Source organism: Gordionus sp. m RMFG-2023, chromosome 2, assembly GCF_954871325.1.
Source record: "Gordionus sp. m RMFG-2023 chromosome 2, tfGorSpeb1-WG-v2, whole genome shotgun sequence".
Classification (NCBI taxonomy): Eukaryota; Metazoa; Nematomorpha; class Gordioida; order Chordodea; family Parachordodidae; genus Gordionus; species Gordionus sp. m RMFG-2023.
The window spans coordinates 17,607,491-17,630,091 of record NC_088776.1 but is presented as its reverse complement, the minus strand read 5'-3'; the positions used below and the strand labels follow the sequence as shown (position 1 = coordinate 17,630,091).

Here is a 22,601-nt window from a genome sequence, read left to right as displayed (position 1 = left end):
TATTTTTAACATAAAAAATGGAAAGTTTGGGATTGGGAGGCAATTTTTTTTTCTTTATACACTGGATGGATTAATTTACAATTAATTGACTATGTTAAAATTTTTAGAATAATGGTTCCAGCCACTTATTAATCATAAATTTGGCCAAAATTCTTTTACTAATATTTTCCATTTACTCTGGCTACTATAGTGGTTAGACACTAATAAAGCACATTAAAATAAAGGTTTGGGGGGCGAATCCCCCAAAAAATTTTAACCCCCCCCCCTAAGGATGAATCCTGGCTACGCCACTGCCATCCGGATAGATTTTTTGCACGAGCTCGCAATGGGGACAAAATTTTTATTAGTATTAGGTCCGTCCTGTTTTTTATAAATGGAATTAGGGAATATATCACTTCACTTTAAATATAATTATATTCTAAATTTTATTTAATGAAAATATAAATATTTAGCAATACTTTGATAATTTAATGTATTCAATATCTTACAAAAAAACAAACTATAATATGAGATTTCCCACCTCCTTTTCTTTTAAATACTTGGTGCTTTTCTAATTGCTATATTCAATTAGGCAAAAAATATAATATATTACTATTTTTTGACTAGGAGACAGGTTTGGCTTATATGTTATTGTTAGCATTACACCCACCAGGAGATCTCACCAAGGGCCAGGTGTGAGGCGTTCTGAACAGAGTTGGGTATATTTTAAAAATCACCGTAGTTTTCTTTGTCTACGTTTATGCATTCAGATATCAAAAATTTCATATAATTCTTGCAATTTTTTATAAATTTTAGCTATTTTTATTCTAAGTTATTTAATAGTTGTTGTTTAATATAAACAAATTTAATAATCAATTAATTAATTTTGAATTCTTATTATAATTTTCCAACTTAAGGGAAAATCCCTAAAACTCAAGAATAAATACCAATAATTGTAGTGTTGTTATACGGCTCGTGAGCCGATTTTTAAAAACGGATAACTCAATATTCAAGTCAGAAAATATTGACTGTAAGCCTCGAGATTTCGCGAATAGATAGTGCCATCTATGACCAAAATCTTCAGGCTTGGGTAATATTATTCTGGATAAAATATTGAGTTAGCCCTTTTTAAAAATCGGTTCAAATCGAGCCGTTTAACAACACTAAATAATTGAAGAAAACACACAAATATTAACGCAATTTATATTACCATATTGCATTTTTGATATAATGATAATTGATGATGCAATCTACCTGATTTAATATGTTTTTTATAAATAATATTTCAAATATAAACAAATTTTAATGCTGATTTAATTCTAAAAAGCTAAAAACTGAAGTGGGCTATATAAATAATATAATCAGATAAAAACCATATTAATTGAACTAGAATATTAAAATTGAATATCTTATTTCACCAGAAGTTAAATAATATATATTAAATTTTGTTCTTTTAGGTTAAATCGAAATATCGATAATAATCCTTTCTTTCTTTTTAAGACTTACACTAAGGAATTTAAACTTAAAATCAACCACCTCCTACCCTCAAGGTAATTAAATTTGAAGTTTTCGGGTATAGGCATTTGTGTTGCCCAATTCTTCTTTCTTTTCTTAGCCTATGGACGTTCAAATAACAGTTCTCGGACTTTTGTAAGTTCAAGTACGTTCGGCTAACCCACAAACGTGTAGAGGGCTCCTTATTTTTCATCCAACTTAATTTAATCCAGTTAGATGGGAATGAGGAATACCCAACGTAGCTGTGTTCAGCCTTCGATGATATAGGGCATAAACATTTGAATCACGTATCAAATCAAGATTTATAAACTTAAGAATATAAAACATGAAATATTTTATATATCAATCCCTAAAATAATATTAAATGATATAATTACTCTTAAATATTTTATCAAAAATATATAGATACATAATTCCAAAACTCCTTGCTTGAGCCCAAACAACTTAAACAACACATGGCGTTAAATATATTATTATTGTGTAAATCCTTTTTACACATTTTATTTATGTATGATTTACAATAAAAATTATATTTTGCTAATATAACTAACTATTATATAACGTTTCTTGAGTACAATATCTAAATAAATGAATTGATTTTTTTTAGCAAAAGATTAAAAGGTAATGTTTCTGAAAGAAGGCAAGATAATATTTAAACATAAACAGTTTGAATACAAAGTTATATTAGATCGATTTTATAAAAATATAATATAATAGAATATTATACATAAATAAAAATGCTAAAATAAATTATTTGTAAAGAAATTATGAAATTTTATTCATTTGTTTAATGATAAATTTCGCTTTTTCATTATTATCGCATAAATTTCTTATAGCAAAAATGCACCATTGACTAATAACTAGATATATAAAGAAAAAATATTAAAATACACATATACACTAAGATTATTCACATTAGACATAGAATCAAAAAAATATCATATTTTTAACTTGATTAAGATTGAAAATTCGTAATAAATTAAAGTATGGAATAATATATTTTACAGAAATAAGAAATTGTATATACTTCATAATATTAAAAACATTTATTTAATCAAAACTTTGCTTATATTTCAAAAAATATAATATTAAAGTTGACTATTATATAAAATTGAAATCGAGTATCTTACATGGATTTAGATGATCAAATTTTGAGCTCGCCAGTATAATTTGCAACCCATCTTTTTGGATAATCTAATTATATAAAACATAAAGAATATTAGAACCAAAGTAACATTTAAGCTGGGATATATAATTAAATAATTTATTTTACTAATAAGGTCTCTGATAAAAAAAACGGAAGAATAATTTTGTTTATGAATATTTTGTAAATATTCCGAGGTCAAAGTCAGGGCTGTATTTAGATTAGATATGATGGGTGCTGATATTGTCCTTTTGAATATAATATAGGATAAGAATATTCGCAAAAAATAGATATACTTATTTTTTTAAAGTTTGTATAATTAGTAAGACCCATAAAATATAAGTAGCTATTATATTTATTTTGAGATAATCTTTTTTTTATAAAATAATTCCTTTTAAAATGTCATGCTTATTGCAAGCACTGTCTTATTTGGTTTGTTAATTAACCCGACAAAAGAAAACAATCTTTCAACGGATATGGTAAGATTGTGACAAAGCGGAGAAAGATCTCATAAATATCTGGATATCGCCTACATGAAATGAATGCAGCATCTCCAATTTTATTTAGTTTTTTATTATTAGAATTGGAGATGGAGTCCGTGGTTCGTGTTTGAACTACACCTTCATTAGCGAAAAGATTTTGCAACAATTTACACCTATATCATATGGATGGAAGATTGTACCCAAAAAAATTCGAATTAGAGATGGAGTTGCGGTTTTTAAAGAGCTATGTCTCATTTTGTAATTAAATTTAAAAAAGTTTTCTAAAATAACCTTTATCTAACACGCTTGAGGTACCATTTAAAGGAATAAATATTAAAGGTCTGGAATGGGCAATTTTTCAACCCGAACGCCTGCCTACCCTTGTTATAAAAATAAAATAACTCTTTGCCCATTTTCCACCCGCCCACCCGATAATGTTTAAAAATTATTATATTTGTCTACCCACGCCCATTCAATGGGTGGACTAAAATCCTGATATTTAGAGGTAGAGAACTGCACGGGCTGTCCATAGCCCGACCCGAGCCTCGGGTCGGGTTAGGACATCAAAAAAAATTTATCGGGTTCGGGCTCAGGTGGGGTTGTAAAAGCTGTCCGACCCGAAAATAAATAATAATATTAATATCTTAAATAGTCAGTATAATTTATAATATTAATTATAAAATCTTATTATTTAATATTTATCACATTTTAGGATTAAAATGTCAATTATATTAACATGTCATGTCATTATTAATTATTATTTTATAAACCTAACAACCGGATACCAAACTATTTTATCACTAAATTGTGTGTTTCCCGTGAATTACAAGATAAGACATATTTTATGTACTAAAGATAAGTTTTATTCATTATTTATCTAGCTTATAAATTGTCTTTTTTAACATTTGTTTTAAAAAATTTCCATATAAAATTTAAGATTGGGATTTGATTCAGGGGAATTTATTTCTATAATTTAAATTTCACTACCATAAATGTTAATCATCCTAGAAATTAAAAAATATTATATAAAATTGGTAATGATATTCTAAGTTACATTTATATATAAAATATAATCTTAACTTATTTCGTTTTGGTATTATTATTTTTTTTATCTATCTACCTTAATATGAGTTGTAAATTTTCCAGCTAATTTTGGTTGTCAATATTTTAAAATATGGCAGAAAAAAATTAGGAAATTAATACAAGATTCTCAAAGAAAATAAGATGTATACTGTGATATGTAAAATTTAAAACATGAATATTAAAAAGAATCTGTATCTTTTGTCAAGAAAATGAAAAAGATACAAGATTCTTTTCCGAATTAAGGATCTTAGATACAGATATTAGTATCTTATTAAAAATGTCAAAATATACTGAGTACAAGATATAAAGGGATCTTGTATCATGTATCTTAGATACAAGTATTCGCAGTACTGCCCAACTCTGTTTATTTAAATCTAATTGATTAAAGTCATTTTAAATATTTTTTTTAGATTTTAGACACAGCCATATTAAAAAAATTATCTCAATGGATGCAAAATTAAAAAGAATTGGTGAAAAGATTAAGACAAAAGAGTATGAAGTAAGGGAGAATCTTAATGGAAAATCCGATGTATGGAAGAAATTTTCATTTATATATGATGAAAATAAAAAAAAGCTTAATTATGTCATTTGTATTATATGCAAATTTATTTATGTATATAATTCAATAACAACAGGTTAGATATTTATACATAAAATATGATCTTATTAAATTATTTTAGGCACAAATCAACTTAAAAGACATAAATGTGTATATACAAGTACAACAGCAGAGAGTAAAAAGACACAATTAACAATTGATAGTCTTTTTGGTACTGATCCGAAAAAACTCAAAAGTTGTACAAAATTGAAAAAAGAGTGCACAAAGGTGCTTACTATGTTTTGCGGACGTGATTTGAGATCATTTGATACAATTCACGGGGAAGGCCTTGTTGATTGTTGCCAATATTTTGCCAAAATTGGTTCAATATATGGAAATATTGATGTTAAAAGCATCATTCCAAATCCTACGACAATTTCTAGAAATTTAGTAGATACTGCTGATGGTATCCGCAATAAATTATTTCCTATATTAAACTCATATGAAAAAGGGTCGATGTGCTGGTAACAAATTTATGAAAATATGGTTAAATTATTAATAATTTTTAATAGCCACCACAGACCTTGGACTGATGATTATAAAAAAAATATCATATGTAACTCTAACAATTCATTTTATAAATGATTCCTGGAAACTAAATAAAATTGTATTGTTTACATGCAAATTTGAAGAGGAAAAAATGACAGGGGAAAATATCAAAAAGGAAATTATTAGAAATTTCACCTTGTTAGGTATTGATTTCATTAAAAATATTTATAAAAATTCATGTATTCTTTGTATCAGGATACAGCAAAGCCTATTTATCGGAAATTCCAATTATTACCGACCAAGGAGCTAATATGATTAAAGCTTTTGAAAATCATAAGCGTTTAAATTGTGCTTCTCATCTATTAAATAGAGTATTGAGAAATACTTTTGATAACAAAAATATTGAATCTTGTTCGGAGATAAATCAATGTTTTAATGACTGTAAAAGTTTAGTAACGTATATGAAACAGAGTGGGTATGTTAAATTAACTTTTTATTAATATATATTAAACATTTTAGATTAGTTAATCGCCTCGATAAAACTCTCCACATGTGTGTTGAGACTAGGTGGAATAGTAGGTTGAATATGATTGAATCGATCTTTAATCAATTTAATGACATATTGGAAATCCTCAATTCCAGAGGAGAGTCGATTAGACTTGAAAATATTGATTTTGAAATGATGAGGAATCTGATCAAGTTTCTGACGCCTTTTAAAATTGCGAGTGATGAACTTGAGAGTGATTTAAAACCTACTATTCACAAAATTATTTTATGTTATCATAAAATATTGAGTTTTTTAGCTAATCCTAGCTTAAACTATCAGCTAAACCAGCTTTCATTAAGATGCCGGGAAATATTGGTGGATAAATTTAAAATAGATTTATTCCACCAAATTTCGACGTTTTTGTGCCCAAAATTTCGGGATATGAAAATGTTATCCCGGGAACATTATAAAGATTTGTGTCAACATATCAACACGTTGATTAATGCAGAGAAAATCAACAGAGATGTGATTGAGCAAAAGTCTTTAAACAACTCACCATCTAACTCGTGCTCAACCGACAGAGTAGTAAATAAAGGTTTATTAAATTAATAATAAAATTATTTATTAAAAAATAATAAAGTTAATATATATCTTAATATTATTAATGAATATTTTTTTCTTAAGAAACTACAGAGGTGGTAGATACGTTTTTGGACTTCTCTCTATGGGAGGCTGACAATGCGTATTCTGATGCTAGCGCCGAAGTTGACGAGCTAAAAAAATACCTAGATCCGAAATTATGTATTGATGACGATAATATTTTAAAATGGTGGAAAACAAACCATTATGAGTTTCCAAATTTAAGTATTTTAGCTCTTAAATTCCTGGCTATCCCTGCTTCGTCGGCTAGCAGTGAAAGGGCGTTTTCCGCTGCTGGTAGGGCCTTTGAGGAGAGAAGGACTCGTTTAAAGCCAGGTAAACTGGACGCCTCTTTATTTATATATCATAATTATTAACTTTGTGATAATTCTGATAATGATATTGATGAGGTCAATATAATATAATATGTTCATTATATTTTTTATATATTTATTAACTTTTATATCATATCCATATTCGCATAAATGATGCATATTGTATTATATAATCGTTATAATTTTTAAATTCGCTTGTATATTAATCGTTTTATAATATTTTTTACAAATTTAATAAAATGCAACTTAATATATATCTTGAATAGATTATGGCCGTCAAATAAACTTTTATTTAAGGTGGCTGAACTGAATAAATACACATAAATTCTTTTTTGGTTATTATAATATTAAAACTTAAATTGCAAAATTTTATTCGGGCTCGGGTCGGGTTGGACTAAAAAATGTGTGCTCGGGCCGGGTTCGGACAAAAAAATTTTTAAATTCGGGCTCGGGTTGCGAAAAAATTACTTTGCAGTTCTCTAGTTACAGGCCTTTAATGATGATCTCATCTTTTTCATCGATCGATCAAGAACATTTTGCAGTGATCCATCATCTAGGGAAATTCTAAATGGATTGAGATTTCAACAAATAACAGGATTAAAAATTTAAAACGAACTAACAAATTTTCCGCTTTTTTGTATTAAAGAAATAAAAAATGTAACTCTTAGATTACTAAAATACCTATCAAAATTATGTTCAACCTAACTTAACGTTGAAACTTATATTAAAATATTGCGTTACTGTCCATGTCTGAATTAGATGTGAATATGGTCCTAATTTTTAATTCATGACCTGCTCACTCACGCTGGCAATAAAAAATTTACGCCAATTACGTTCAATGCTAAAAATATTTTCAAAATTTTTATAACGCATGAAAAATTTAAAGATCAATCTTTTTCTAAACTTTTCAGAGCATGCTATTATTTTTACACTTTTCAAATTTATTTAATTTTACTTTAATTTTTTTATTATTTAAATATTATAATTATCTCTTTTTATATCCATAATTCCATACAAATACAAAAAATAGCAATAAAATAATTTTATACATTTTTGTAGTAATTAAGAATTATTCTCATGTCATATTTAAGAATACCAATATATTTTTTAATTACTTAAGTCTTTTTTCTAGTAAACCAATATTTGTAGAGAACTGCAAAGTAATTTTTTCGCTAACCGAGCCCGAGTTTAAAAATTTTTTTGTCCGAGCCCGGCTCGAGCACACATTTTTTAGTCCAACCCGACCCGAGCCCGAATAAAATTTTGCAATTTAAGTTTTAATATTATAATAACCAAAAAAGAATTTATGTGTATTTATTCAGTTCAGCCACCTTAAATAAAAGTTTATTTGACGGCCATAATCTATTCAAGATATATATTAAGTTGCATTTTATTAAATTTGTAAAAAATATTATAAAACGATTAATATACAAGCGAATTTAAAAATTATAACGATTATATAATACAATATGCATCATTTATGCGAATATAGATATGATATAAAAGTTAATAAATATATAAAAAATATAATGAACATATTATATTATATTGACCTCATCAATATCATTATCAGAATTATCACAAAGTTAATAATTATGATATATAAATAAAGAGGCGTCCAGTTTACCTGGCTTTAAACGAGTCCTTCTCTCCTCAAAGGCCCTACCAGCAGCGGAAAACGCCCTTTCACTGCTAGCCGACGAAGCAGGGATAGCCAGGAATTTAAGAGCTAAAATACTTAAATTTGGAAACTCATAATGGTTTGTTTTCCACCATTTTAAAATATTATCGTCATCAATACATAATTTCGGATCTAGGTATTTTTTTAGCTCGTCAACTTCGGCGCTAGCATCAGAATACGCATTGTCAGCCTCCCATAGAGAGAAGTCCAAAAACGTATCTACCACCTCTGTAGTTTCTTAAGAAAAAAATATTCATTAATAATATTAAGATATATATTAACTTTATTATTTTTTAATAAATAATTTTATTATTAATTTAATAAACCTTTATTTACTACTCTGTCGGTTGAGCACGAGTTAGATGGTGAGTTGTTTAAAGACTTTTGCTCAATCACATCTCTGTTGATTTTCTCTGCATTAATCAACGTGTTGATATGTTGACACAAATCTTTATAATGTTCCCGGGATAACATTTTCATATCCCGAAATTTTGGGCACAAAAACGTCGAAATTTGGTGGAATAAATCTATTTTAAATTTATCCACCAATATTTCCCGGCATCTTAATGAAAGCTGGTTTAGCTGATAGTTTAAGCTAGGATTAGCTAAAAAACTCAATATTTTATGATAACATAAAATAATTTTGTGAATAGTAGGTTTTAAATCACTCTCAAGTTCATCACTCGCAATTTTAAAAGGCGTCAGAAACTTGATCAGATTCCTCATCATTTCAAAATCAATATTTTCAAGTCTAATCGACTCTCCTCTGGAATTGAGGATTTCCAATATGTCATTAAATTGATTAAAGATCGATTCAATCATATTCAACCTACTATTCCACCTAGTCTCAACACACATGTGGAGAGTTTTATCGAGGCGATTAACTAATCTAAAATGTTTAATATATATTAATAAAAAGTTAATTTAACATACCCACTCTGTTTCATATACGTTACTAAACTTTTACAGTCATTAAAACATTGATTTATCTCCGAACAAGATTCAATATTTTTGTTATCAAAAGTATTTCTCAATACTCTATTTAATAGATGAGAAGCACAATTTAAACGCTTATGATTTTCAAAAGCTTTAATCATATTAGCTCCTTGGTCGGTAATAATTGGAATTTCCGATAAATAGGCTTTGCTGTATCCTGATACAAAGAATACATGAATTTTTATAAATATTTTTAATGAAATCAATACCTAACAAGGTGAAATTTCTAATAATTTCCTTTTTGATATTTTCCCCTGTCATTTTTTCCTCTTCAAATTTGCATGTAAACAATACAATTTTATTTAGTTTCCAGGAATCATTTATAAAATGAATTGTTAGAGTTACATATGATATTTTTTTTATAATCATCAGTCCAAGGTCTGTGGTGGCTATTAAAAATTATTAATAATTTAACCATATTTTCATAAATTTGTTACCAGCACATCGACCCTTTTTCATATGAGTTTAATATAGGAAATAATTTATTGCGGATACCATCAGCAGTATCTACTAAATTTCTAGAAATTGTCGTAGGATTTGGAATGATGCTTTTAACATCAATATTTCCATATATTGAACCAATTTTGGCAAAATATTGGCAACAATCAACAAGGCCTTCCCCGTGAATTGTATCAAATGATCTCAAATCACGTCCGCAAAACATAGTAAGCACCTTTGTGCACTCTTTTTTCAATTTTGTACAACTTTTGAGTTTTTTCGGATCAGTACCAAAAAGACTATCAATTGTTAATTGTGTCTTTTTACTCTCTGCTGTTGTACTTGTATATACACATTTATGTCTTTTAAGTTGGTTTGTGCCTAAAATAATTTAATAAGATCATATTTTATGTATAAATATCTAACCTGTTGTTATTGAATTATATACATAAATAAATTTGCATATAATACAAATGACATAATTAAGCTTTTTTTTATTTTCATCATATATAAATGAAAATTTCTTCCATACATCGGATTTTCCATTAAGATTCTCCCTTACTTCATACTCTTTTGTCTTAATCTTTTCACCAATTCTTTTTAATTTTGCATCCATTGAGATAATTTTTTTAATATGGCTGTGTCTAAAATCTAAAAAAAATATTTAAAATGACTTTAATCAATTAGATTTAAATAAACAGAGTTGGGCAGTACTGCGAATACTTGTATCTAAGATACATGATACAAGATCCCTTTATATCTTGTACTCAGTATATTTTGACATTTTTAATAAGATACTAATATCTGTATCTAAGATCCTTAATTCGGAAAAGAATCTTGTATCTTTTTCATTTTCTTGACAAAAGATACAGATTCTTTTTAATATTCATGTTTTAAATTTTACATATCACAGTATACATCTTATTTTCTTTGAGAATCTTGTATTAATTTCCTAATTTTTTTCTGCCATATTTTAAAATATTGACAACCAAAATTAGCTGGAAAATTTACAACTCATATTAAGGTAGATAGATAAAAAAAATAATAATACCAAAACGAAATAAGTTAAGATTATATTTTATATATAAATGTAACTTAGAATATCATTACCAATTTTATATAATATTTTTTAATTTCTAGGATGATTAACATTTATGGTAGTGAAATTTAAATTATAGAAATAAATTCCCCTGAATCAAATCCCAATCTTAAATTTTATATGGAAATTTTTTAAAACAAATGTTAAAAAAGACAATTTATAAGCTAGATAAATAATGAATAAAACTTATCTTTAGTACATAAAATATGTCTTATCTTGTAATTCACGGGAAACACACAATTTAGTGATAAAATAGTTTGGTATCCGGTTGTTAGGTTTATAAAATAATAATTAATAATGACATGACATGTTAATATGATTGACATTTTAATCCTAAAATATGATAAATATTAAATAATATGATTTTATAATTAATATTATAAATTATACTGACTATTTAAGATATTAATATTATTATTTATTTTCGGGTCGGGTCGGGCTACGGACAGCCCGTGCAGTTCTCTAAATATTTGATATGGAAAATAATCGTTCTAAAACGGAACTGGTGAGGCTGGCAATATTAGCTACTTTTCAGAAAAAAAAGAAAGGATTTTAAAAAAATTGAAAAACATGTTCAGGCTATTATTTCAAATTTTAAAAAAATCCAACAATCTATTAAATTTTTTTTGCTAAATAGGTCAAATTTCTTTAATTTTATAAATAAACAAAATCAAGTTTTGGAAATAGTCTAGTCTCCTAAAGTAGTTTCTTGGAGTGAGGGGCTATTTTGCTTATAAAATTTATCAGGAAAGATAAGATGTTTTTTCAAAGATATTACTTTTCCTAAAATAATTTAATTTAATAAATATTTATTTATAGTTATTAAATTAAAAAATAATATTTCTAAAAATAAATCATTTTAAAAATTAAATTTTCTATGATTCATGCAAAATTTCCATTAAAATTCAATCAAGCATGTTTTTGTAATGTCTATCATGGTTCGAAATTCATTCCAACTTCCAATTGGGTGATGGGAATATTCACAGCCCAGGTCAACCTCTAGTCTAAATATATATTTCAAAAAGTAACTTGTGCTTGTAACAATGGATTTGTGTATGCTATATTGGCCAATATTTGGACTATCAGTGTTTTAATATTTGATAAAGGATGTTCATAATTAGAAAGATCTTTCAGTCTATCCAACTCTTTTATTGTTGAAATAGATGGGTCAGCATGATTTAAATCATTTAAAAAGTCTTGAGTTTATTTGTATAATATATTTTTGATGTAGTATAATCCTCAATATTATTTATTTACCTAGTATCCAAACAAATTCTTCAAAAGAATCCCATTTATTAAAATAGTGTTGTGAAGATAGTGAAGCAAAAAATACTAAGTAATTCTTAATATAACAGGATTTGTCTATTGCTGATAAATAATCTTGAATTACAAGTTGAGAATTTCTATTTTTCAATTCTTTAAATTTATTATATTCTTGAGGTAAATATTTCAAGATGCCCATAACAAAACTTGTAGTTAATTTGTCCATTAAATCTTTAGTCATTTCTTGAGAATTCAGCATAGAGATATATAGTTTTATAAAATGATTTCTAAAGAATTTAAATTTAAAATAATATTCAATAATTATATAACTTGATTATGGGTAATAACATTGGGTAAATGATATAAAATTTTGAGTGAGCTAGTATTTTTTGAGCAAAGTCCATTCTATTGTGAAAATAAACAGTCATTATTTTATTCATTTTTAAATGCCATTAATATTATTGATTATATAGTAAAATGAATCATTCTTTTTGCAAAAATTAAAAGGCCATATTTATTCTAAACCTAATTGGGGAAATAAAATATCTATTCTAAAATGAAATAATATAATAAAAATTTAAATATTAGGAGATCATTAGATTAGATATTAGCAAGGTTCAGCCCACGAAAATTTGTGAAGAAGTTTTTTTTAGCTCAGCCTGTGTATAAAATAATATTGCCAATAATAATTTTTTATGAAAGAAGTAGTGTTAATAAATGTCTTAATTTTTAAAAATTGCTATCACAATATTTTAGTCAAAAATGATTAAGCAAGCTTGGAGATTTTGCTAGATGGTAGATAGATTTGGGCATTTATAAACAAAATTTCAAAGTCTGTATTATTTTATTTTATCTAAAATCTTAATTCAAAATTAGACAATTTAACAATACTAGAATCTATTTTGCTTTATAAGATGAGTTAAAAAATGTTTTTTTTTAAATTAAATAAAAAAATGGTAACATACTAAAATTTTTAAAAAAATATTTTTTTTACATGACTAAACTATATGCCCACTATCAAAGAAGCTCAATTCATAAAAATTAACGCAAAATCATATATTTATTACAAGGAATCAAAAAATGTTAATATTATATTTTAATTTTATAACTTATTAAAATTTTGAAAAAACCTTTAATTTCCTTTTTTTTTGACTAAACTACGTGCCCCCTATGCACCATTGGTGAATATTATTTTTAAAAAATGAATACAGAATCAAGTTTAGTTTTTAAGTTTTTCAGAAAATAATATTATTCATTTTTTTGGGGGAAAAAACTAAACTACGGGCCCCCTATCAAAGAAGCTTAATTCATAAAAATGAATGCAGAATCATATATAGCTTATTAAAAGGAATCAAAAAATGTTAATATTATATTTTATAACTTATTAAAATTTTGAAAAAACACTTAATTTCTTTTTTTTTGGACTAAACTACACCACCCCTAAGCACTGTTGGTAAATATTATTTTTAAAAAATGAATATAGAATCAAGTTTAGCTTTTTCATTTTTTTAACGCCCACTATCAAAGAAGCTTAATTCTTAAAAAATTAAAGCTCATATTAGGCTCATTAAAAGGAATCAAAAAATGCTAATATTAAGTTTATAAATTATTTATAACTTATTGGTATTTTGAAAAAACACTTAATTTCTTCTTTTTACAAAATTTCAATAAGTTATAAAAATGTTAAAAATATAATATTAACATTTTTTGATTCCTTTTTATAAGCTATATATGATTCTGTGTTCTTTTTTATGAATTAAGATTCTTTAGTTTAGTCAAAAATATTTTTTTTGATAATTAAAATTTTTTTTAAAAAAAAATAGCATTTTCTCAATCTCCTTGAAAAGCTAAACATAATTCTGTATTATTTTTTTTTAAATAATGTATATTTACTGGGGGTATGTAGTTTGGTCAAAAAGAGAAGAAATTGAGTGTTTTTTTCCAAAATACCAATAATTTATAAACTTAATATTAACATTTTTTGATTCCTTTTAATGAGCCTAATATGACCATGCTTTAAATTTTTATGAATTAATTCTTTGATAGAGGGTGCAGCCAAAAAAAAGTTTTTCCAATAATTAAATTTAAAAAAAAAAATGAATAATACCATCTTCTGAATCTCCTTGAAAAACTAAACATGATTCTGTATTGATATTTTGAAAAATAATGTATATTATTCACTGAGGGCATGTATGGGCACACAGTTTAGTCAAAAAAAAAGTTTTTTCAAAAGCCCACTAGGTTATAAAAAGTTTTAAAATATAATATTAACATTTTATGATTCCTTATGTTTTCATATTTTATAAATTAAGCTTCTTTGATATGGGGCACTAGTCATATAAAAAAATATTTTTTTAAAAATTTTACTAAGTTACCATTTTTTTAAAAAAATTAAGAACATTTTTGAACTCATCTTATAAAGCTAATAAGATTCTATATTGATACGAGGGTGATTTTAGTTATGCCCCCTAAATTTTCTATAATAAATATAATCAATTTACTTAAAGTAAGTTTTTTTTATACTAATTCTTCTTATTTTAAAAGAGGTGAGGAATAAATTTTTTACTGGTAATAAATATCAAAAACTTGATCCTGAGTTTCAATTTGAGTGAAAATATAATTGACATATTCTATTTCACAAATATAATCTGAAGGTGTACTGTCATCTTCCATAAAATTAAAATAGTAATTAAACAAAGCAGCATTCACATATTTACATAGCTTTGAATTTATTTTATCACAATTAGTAATTATATTTCTAAAAACAAAATAATATATATTATAATTTGATAATCTAAATACTTTGATCTCCAGCAAAAATATGATGGAACATTGTTTTCAGTATTTACTATGCAGAAAATATTTGCAAAAAATTGATATAACCTTTGTAAAGCCAAAACATGTTCACCTATTATAAGTATATGAAATAATTTTAAAAAAATATTTAATACTAATTTTTTCATTATTTTCATAGTGATTTATTAATTTTAAATAAATGGACCATATTAATTTTTGATTATTTTTCCTATAATAAATATTTTATAAAATTAATTAAAATAACTTACCATATTCGAGAAGCTTTTTGCCCGTTTTCACAAGCATTTCTCCAAATCTCAACAATATCTGAAATTTCGTTGAAGTTAATATTCATTTTATAATAAAGAGGGTAAAGATTCAATTATTATTGATTCATATATTTTAATGTTTTCCCTATTAATATGTGTTAAAGCAAAGCAAAATAGAAGATCTTGCTTAAAATTAAATAATGTATGTAGCCTTCGATATAGCAAAGTAGAGAGCATTGTGTATTCAACATTATCATTTCCTGCTAGAATAATTGGATCTAAAACTTCTGAGTATTCCGTTGATTTTATTTTTATGATTGTATGTATTTTTGAAAATTCTGTTAATGTAATAATAATCGTATTGTCAAACACATTAATAAGCAAATCTAAAATGGTTTCATTAATATTGTAAGATTTTGTTATATTTTTAAAGGGAAGCATTTTAAACTGCGTAATATCGAAACTGTCAATTACTCTTTTTTTTTCTTTTTAGCTTTCACTTTTTTCTGGTGATAAGCTCCTTCAATATCTCTCCATTTTATGTTATTCATGCTATCTCTTTTATCCAATTTATATTTCTTCATATTGGCTCTAAATTTATGAACCTATTGAAATTTTGGCATACTCTTTTACATTTGATAATCACTTCCAATCTCTTACCTTATTGCTTATATACTTTATAGGCCTTCTCATTGTGTGCCCATACCACCTAAGTCTGTTCACCATTATCTTAGTCTTTATACGCACTACCTCTGAACTTCCTAGTATTCTTGTACTTCGCACCTTATACTTTCTTGATACCCCAGCAATCATCCTCAGCATTCTCATCTCCATAGACTTCTCTAGTCTGATTCTTTGGTTGCCCAGCCATGTTTCCGAACTATATCGAATAGTTGGTTATACTATGGAATTGTAAATTTTTCCCTTCTGGGATTCTTTTGTCAACGAGCACTCCAGATAAAGATCTCCACTTTAATCACCTTTAATTAATTTTACTCTTTATCTCTTTCTCTATTGTGCCATTTGTTTGTATAGAGGAGCACAAATATTTGCAGCTTTCAATTGCCGATATCTGTCATTCATTTATATAAATGTTCTCTGTATCATCTCCTCCTATCACCATATACTCCGTCTTTTCTCTGATTACTTTGAGTCTGTGCTTTTCTAGGATATTTATCCAACCTCACTAATCTTCATTTTATCCTTGGATTCGGCAAGTATCACAATATCTTAAGCAAATATCATATTCCACAGGACTGTTTGCGGTATTGACTGTGATAATACATCTATTACTGTTATAAAGAGAAGTTGGCTGAGAGCCGACCCTTGATGAACTCTCTCGGTTATTGTGAAGCCTACCGAAGTACCAGTTATGCTATGGACCATTGTTGTATAGACCTTATACATATTCTGTATTATTCTTATATATTTTTCGTACTTTATGGTAATTATAATTGATATCTTTGATAGTCTAACGCATTGGGGGGGGGGGGGCAGCAGGGTTGCCAGGTAAAAATTTTCAAATTGCGGGAGAAATTTGGTATTTGCGGGAAAAATATAAAAATTGCGGGAGAAATAAAAAATTTGCTAAAAAAGGCCCGCAAAATCCCGGCCGGATTTATTTAAATTATCCGCCTATTATTTTTTATAATTTTTCAAAATAAAATAACATCTTGATTTATTAAAATATATTAATTTATAAAAAAGAATGTAAACAAGATAAAATTTAATAAAAAAACAAACGATTTTAATTTTACAATGTAAAAATATATTTTATGCGAATGTTCCGCAAAACATCCGCAATTGGAAATCTACCTTGTATGTGTGTATAACATTATAGGGATAGGCGCTTAATTATCACGTTACTCATTTCAATGATAATTATTTTATTTATTATTGTTCAATCACATTATTATAATCATTGCAGGAGAGTGTATCTACATCCATTGCAAAACAAAAATATTCTCCAAAAATAAGAAATAATACAGATGCAACTACGGTTGCAGCAATTGTAATCACTTATCTTGTAGTACAACATTCATAGAGCTACTTATCATTACAATGTTGATAGAATCTTTCCCCATAATATTTAACGACTCCAAGATAAATGAAAACTTTATTTGTAGAACAAAAATGAGCAAGGATATCATCAATGTTTTAAAATCTGAATTTAGGAGGTCAATTCTTGACGATTTGAAAGATGGGTATACATATGCAATTCTAACCGATGCATCTAATAAGGGGAATATTAAAATATTTCTTTTGATCCTTCGCTATTTCAACAAAATTAAGGATTTTTCAAGAAAACTATTAATTTTTTTCCCCTCAAATAGTGAAAAATACAGAGACATAGCTAACCATATAATGGTAAATATAGCAGATTCTGGATTATCAATAAATTACATGTCAACTTTCTGATCTGATAATGCCTTAGTGAATTTGGGAAAAACCAGAGTGTATTTACAAAATTGAGTCAGAGCACAATGTTGGTTGCGATATGTTCCTAATACCCGCCATCTATATATTCTTAAAATTTTATAAACTTTTAAAAATATATTTCTTAAATAAAGATTATAAAAGCTGTCCTAACATTTCGAAAATTTTTTTCAATAATGAATGGCAGATGTGTATTTAGGATTGATTTCACATGTAGGAAATCTACTACATGCTGATAAGGTGCAGTTGCAATCAGAAGAATCTTAACAAAGATTCACAAAATTATGCTGCAGATGTGTTCTTCTTTACAGTTAAAAATTGACAATAAATTTTATGGCGTCATTGATAAAACTATATTAAAATATATTTTAAAAATACCGATAGACATTGATGTCTTGCCTGAGGAGATTGTAATGTTCTCTATTTTTGATTTGCAATGTAAAAAATATATTTATTTTATGCGAATGTATAAATAAGATTTTAAAAATATAAAAAAAATATGGTAAACTAAATAGTTATAATGTTAATTATATTGTATTTGAGATTTAAATAATGGAACTAAACGTTTACCGTCGTTAGTGAGATATTTATAAAATTCATGGCATGACATATTATAAATATGTTTAACCATTAGCTCGGCGTCTAATGTTGTTAAAGCAATCCGATTTCTCTCCTTTTTTCAGGCAGTCCTCATCAGGCTAAAAATGCGCTCGGATGAAGCATTAGAATGAGGTAAGGAGAAGACACTAGCATATTTTTTCCAAGCATAGGGATTTATTGTTATTACAAAAAAATTCAACCCATTTCTCCTCTACTTTTAGACCATCTAGCTTTAAGTATTCTGGCTAATCATAAAAAATAGAGAGAAAAACAATCTCCTCAAACAAGACATCAATGTTTTTCAGTATTTTTAATATATTTATTAAATTACAAAAATCATCAATTGATGGTTTCTGTTCCAAGGTCATATTTATACATTTGTAAATTGAGTAGTTAAAATTTTTGATTGTAAATTTTCTAAAATTGTCTTAATAAAAATATCTGCTTCATTCAAAAATATATTAATTAGAGTATTATTTGATCATTTTAATATAATATTTTTAGCAATAGGGCCATAACATTTATTATCAATTTTTAACTGTAGAGATGAACAGAGCTGTAGCATGATTTTGTGAATCTTTATTAATAAAGAATATTCTGATTACAACTGGATATTAACTGCATAAAATAGATTTCCTACATGTGAAACGAATCCCAAATATGCTTCTGCCATTTCATAATCCAAAAAATATTTCAAAATTTTAGGACAGCTTTTAAAATCTTTATTTAAAAGGTATTTTTTTAAGGGTTTGTAAAATTTTAAAATTCTATCGATGGCAAGTATTAATGATAACCACCTGATAGATACATATCGCAAAAACTCACAACATTCCAAGTCAGACCACTCCACCAACTCTTTTATTTCATTAACTCTTTTAGTTGATGAACTAAATTCGTTAAAACATTTCATCACAAGTATTTCGATATCCATAGATAGTACATTTATTGCCTTCTTGCAAGAATCATGTTGTATATGACATATACAGACAATTGTTATTAATTCATTATTGTGCTGCCTCAATTAGGTAAATACACATTAGTTTTTGCCAAATTTTACAGAGGCATTATCAGCGTAGATAGCTGACATACAATTCATTTATAACCCTGAATCAGCTAGATTTACATTATGTGGTTAGCTACATCGTTGGATTTTTCACTATCCGAGGTATATAATTTAACAGTTTTATTGAAATGTTCTTATTCTAGTTGAAATAGAAAAGGATCAAGGGAAATGTTTTAATATTTTCCTTATTAGATGCTGTTAGAATTGCATATGGATGCTCATCTTTCAAATCGTCTAGAATTGACCTCTAGGATTCAGGTACTAAAACCAAGTAAGGTTTGCACTTATATTAGAGTCATTATATATCATGGGAAAAAGATTCGACCAACATTGTGATGATATAGCTCTTTGAATGTTAAACTACATAATAAGTTTATACGATTTCCGCAGCTGTAGTTGCATCTGTATTATTTATTATTTTTGGAGAATATTTTTGTATTGCAATCGATATTGATATACGATATACTCCCCTATACTGACTTATATGAATGAAATGATGTTGATTTATTATTGGATAAAAATAAAACAGGATAAAAAGAAATTTACAAATTAGACATGTTTTTCGAAATATTAAAAATTTATTTTAAAAATATAAAAATAATCAATTACCGTCTCTCAAAATTATTATTTATATATTAAAAACGTTAAAATACTTTTTAAAAACATTGCGGGAGAAATTAAAAAATTGATTTTTGCGGGAGATTTCCAATTGCGGTAGTTTTGCGGGAGAGAGATGTCTGCGTGTAAACTAAAAAATTGCGGGAGTCTCCCGCTGATGAGGGTAGACATGGAAACCCTGTATATACCTATCAGGTGATTGTCATTATTACCTGCCATCGATAGAATTTTAAAATTTAACAAACCCTTAAAAAAATACTTTTCTAAAATAAAGATCTTAAAAGCTGTCCTAAAATTTTGAAATATTTTTTCGAGTATGAAATGGCAGAAGCATATTTGGGATTCGTTTCACATGTAGGAAATCTACTTCGTGCAGTTAATATTCAGTTGCAATCAGAATATTCTTTATAAAAAAGATTCACAAAATCATGTTACAGCTCTGTTCATCTCTACAGTTAATAATTGATAATAAATTTTATGACGCTATTGTTAAAAATATTATATTAAAATGTACAAATAATACTCTAATTAATACATTTTTAAATGAAGCAGATTTTTTTATTAAGACAATTTTAGAATATTTACCATCAAAATTTGATTTTAATAACTCTATTTACAAATGTATAAATATTATGACCTTAGAACAGAAACCATCAATTGATAGTTTTTATAATTAATAAAAATATTAAAAATACCGAAAGACATCGATTTCTTGTTTGAGGAGATTGTAATTCTCTCTATTTTTTATGATTCGCCAAAATACTTTAAGTTAGATGGTCTAAAAGCAGAGGAAAAATGGGTAGAATATTTTCGTAATAACGATAAATCCCCAATGCTTGGAAAAAATATACGAATATGTCTTCTCCTTACCCCATTCTAATGCCTCATCCGAGCGCATTTTTAGCCTGATGAGGATTGCTTGGAAAAAGGAGAGATTTAACAACATTAGAGGTCGAGCTAATGATTAAACAAATATATAATATGTCATGCCAGGAATTTTAAATATCTCAATAACGACAGTAAACATTTAGTTCTATTATTTAAATCTCACATAAAATATAATAAAGTTTTAGCAATGGCGCCATAAAATTTATTGTCAATTTTTAACTGTAAAGATGAACACATCTGCAGCATAATTTTGTGAATCTTTGTTAAGATTCTTCTGATTGCAACTACACATTAACAGCATGTAGTAGATTTCCTATATGTGAAATCTCTCCTACATATACCTCTGCCATTCATTATTGAAAAAAACTTTCAAAATATTAGGACAGCTTTTATAATCTTTATTTAAGAAATATTTTTTTAAAGGTTTATAAAAACTTAAAATTCCGATGGCGGGTATTAGGAACATATCGCAACCAACATTGTGCTGACTCAATTCTTTAAATACACTCTGTTTTTACCAGATTCACTGAGGCATTATCAGATCAGAAAGCTGACATGCAATTTATTGTTAATTTCGAATCTGCTATATTTACCATTATATGGTTAGCTATGTCTTTGGATTTTTCACTTGAGGTGAAAAAATTTAATAGTGTTTTTGAAACGACATTAATTTTGATGAAATAGCGCAGGAACAAGGGAAATTTTTTAATATTTCCCTTATTAGATATCTGTTAGAATTGCATATGTATGCCCATTTTTCAAATCGTCAAGAATTGACCACTTGGAATTAGGTCCTAAAACATTGATGATAGCCTTGCTCATTTTTGTTCTAAAAGTATAGTTTTCATTTATATTAGAGTCGTTGAATATTATTGGAAAAAGATTCTACCAACATTGTGATGATAAGTATCTCTGTGAATGTACTACAAGATAAGTGATTACAATTGCCGCAACTGTAGTTTCATCTGTATTATTTCTTATTTTTGGAGTACCTTATTATGTATTTAAAGTGATACGTGATAATTAAGCGCCTATCCCTATAATGTTATACAGACACACACACACACGGTAGATTTCCAATTGCGGATGTTTTGCGGGACATTCGCATAAAATATATTTTCAATTGTAAAATCAAAATCGTTTTCATTTTATAAAATTTTATCTTGTTTACATTCTTTTATATTTAAAAAAGATCATTGGTTTTTTTTATAAATTAATATATTATAAATCAAGATGTTATTTTATTTTGAAAAATAGTTACCGACCCGCAATTTTTTTTTTTAGCAATTCTTATATTTCTACCGCAATTTTTATATTTCTCCCGCAATTTGAAAATTTTGACCTGGCAACCCTGGTCACGAGTGCTATAAACATTTCTAAAAAAATCGAACGCATTCGAGTTCAACGTTCATTGACAAAAATCGAATGCGTTCGCGTTCATTTTCAAAAAAGAGGAACGCATTCACGTTCGTTTAAAATTTTAGATAAATTTTTTTTTAAAATATAATTTAATATGTCTTATATTTTTTTAACACATTATATTAGCAATGTTTAAAAAATAATATAGTTTTATTATAATATAATTATAAATGCAATATAATATAGCAAATAAAAGATACTTTTATTATAAAATTTTTTTATTATTAATTCTCAATGACAATTGTTTTTCAAAATTTTCATCTGATAGACAGAAACGCTTGGCA

The 22,601-nt window shown here is 26.6% G+C and overlaps 1 protein-coding gene across 2 annotated transcripts; it reads right to left on the bottom strand.

The window, feature by feature from the left end:
• Positions 1-2,066: 2,066 nt before the first annotated feature.
• On the bottom strand, positions 2,067-15,739 carry LOC135925370 (uncharacterized). Of its 2 annotated transcripts, XM_065460647.1 has the most exons (9): positions 15,294-15,739; positions 15,180-15,253; positions 15,031-15,136; positions 14,795-14,986; positions 12,559-12,633; positions 12,223-12,515; positions 11,995-12,161; positions 2,625-2,688; positions 2,067-2,354 (listed from the first exon to the last, which is right to left on the bottom strand). In XM_065460647.1, the coding sequence occupies exons 1-9, from the start codon at positions 15,377-15,379 to the stop codon at positions 2,260-2,262; spliced, it is 1,152 nt and encodes a 383-aa protein (XP_065316719.1). In that variant the 5' UTR covers positions 15,380-15,739; the 3' UTR covers positions 2,067-2,259. The 2 variants fall into 2 exon arrangements, with proteins under 2 accessions (XP_065316719.1, XP_065316722.1); XM_065460650.1 differs by lacking the exon at positions 15,180-15,253.
• Positions 15,740-22,601: the final 6,862 nt, after the last annotated feature.

Excerpts from the sequence above, each read along its gene's own strand:
- LOC135925370 (XM_065460647.1), bottom strand. The coding sequence starts at position 15,379 with ATGAATATTAACTTCAACGAAATTTCAGATATTGTTGAGATTTGGAGA. Across the intron at positions 12,516-12,558 it reads ATGTTATTACCCATAATCAA|AAATCATTTTATAAAACTAT; the intron begins GTTATATAATTA and ends TAAATTCTTTAG. Across the intron at positions 2,355-2,624 it reads ATTTGATCATCTAAATCCAT|TTATTAGTCAATGGTGCATT; the intron begins GTAAGATACTCG and ends TTATATATCTAG.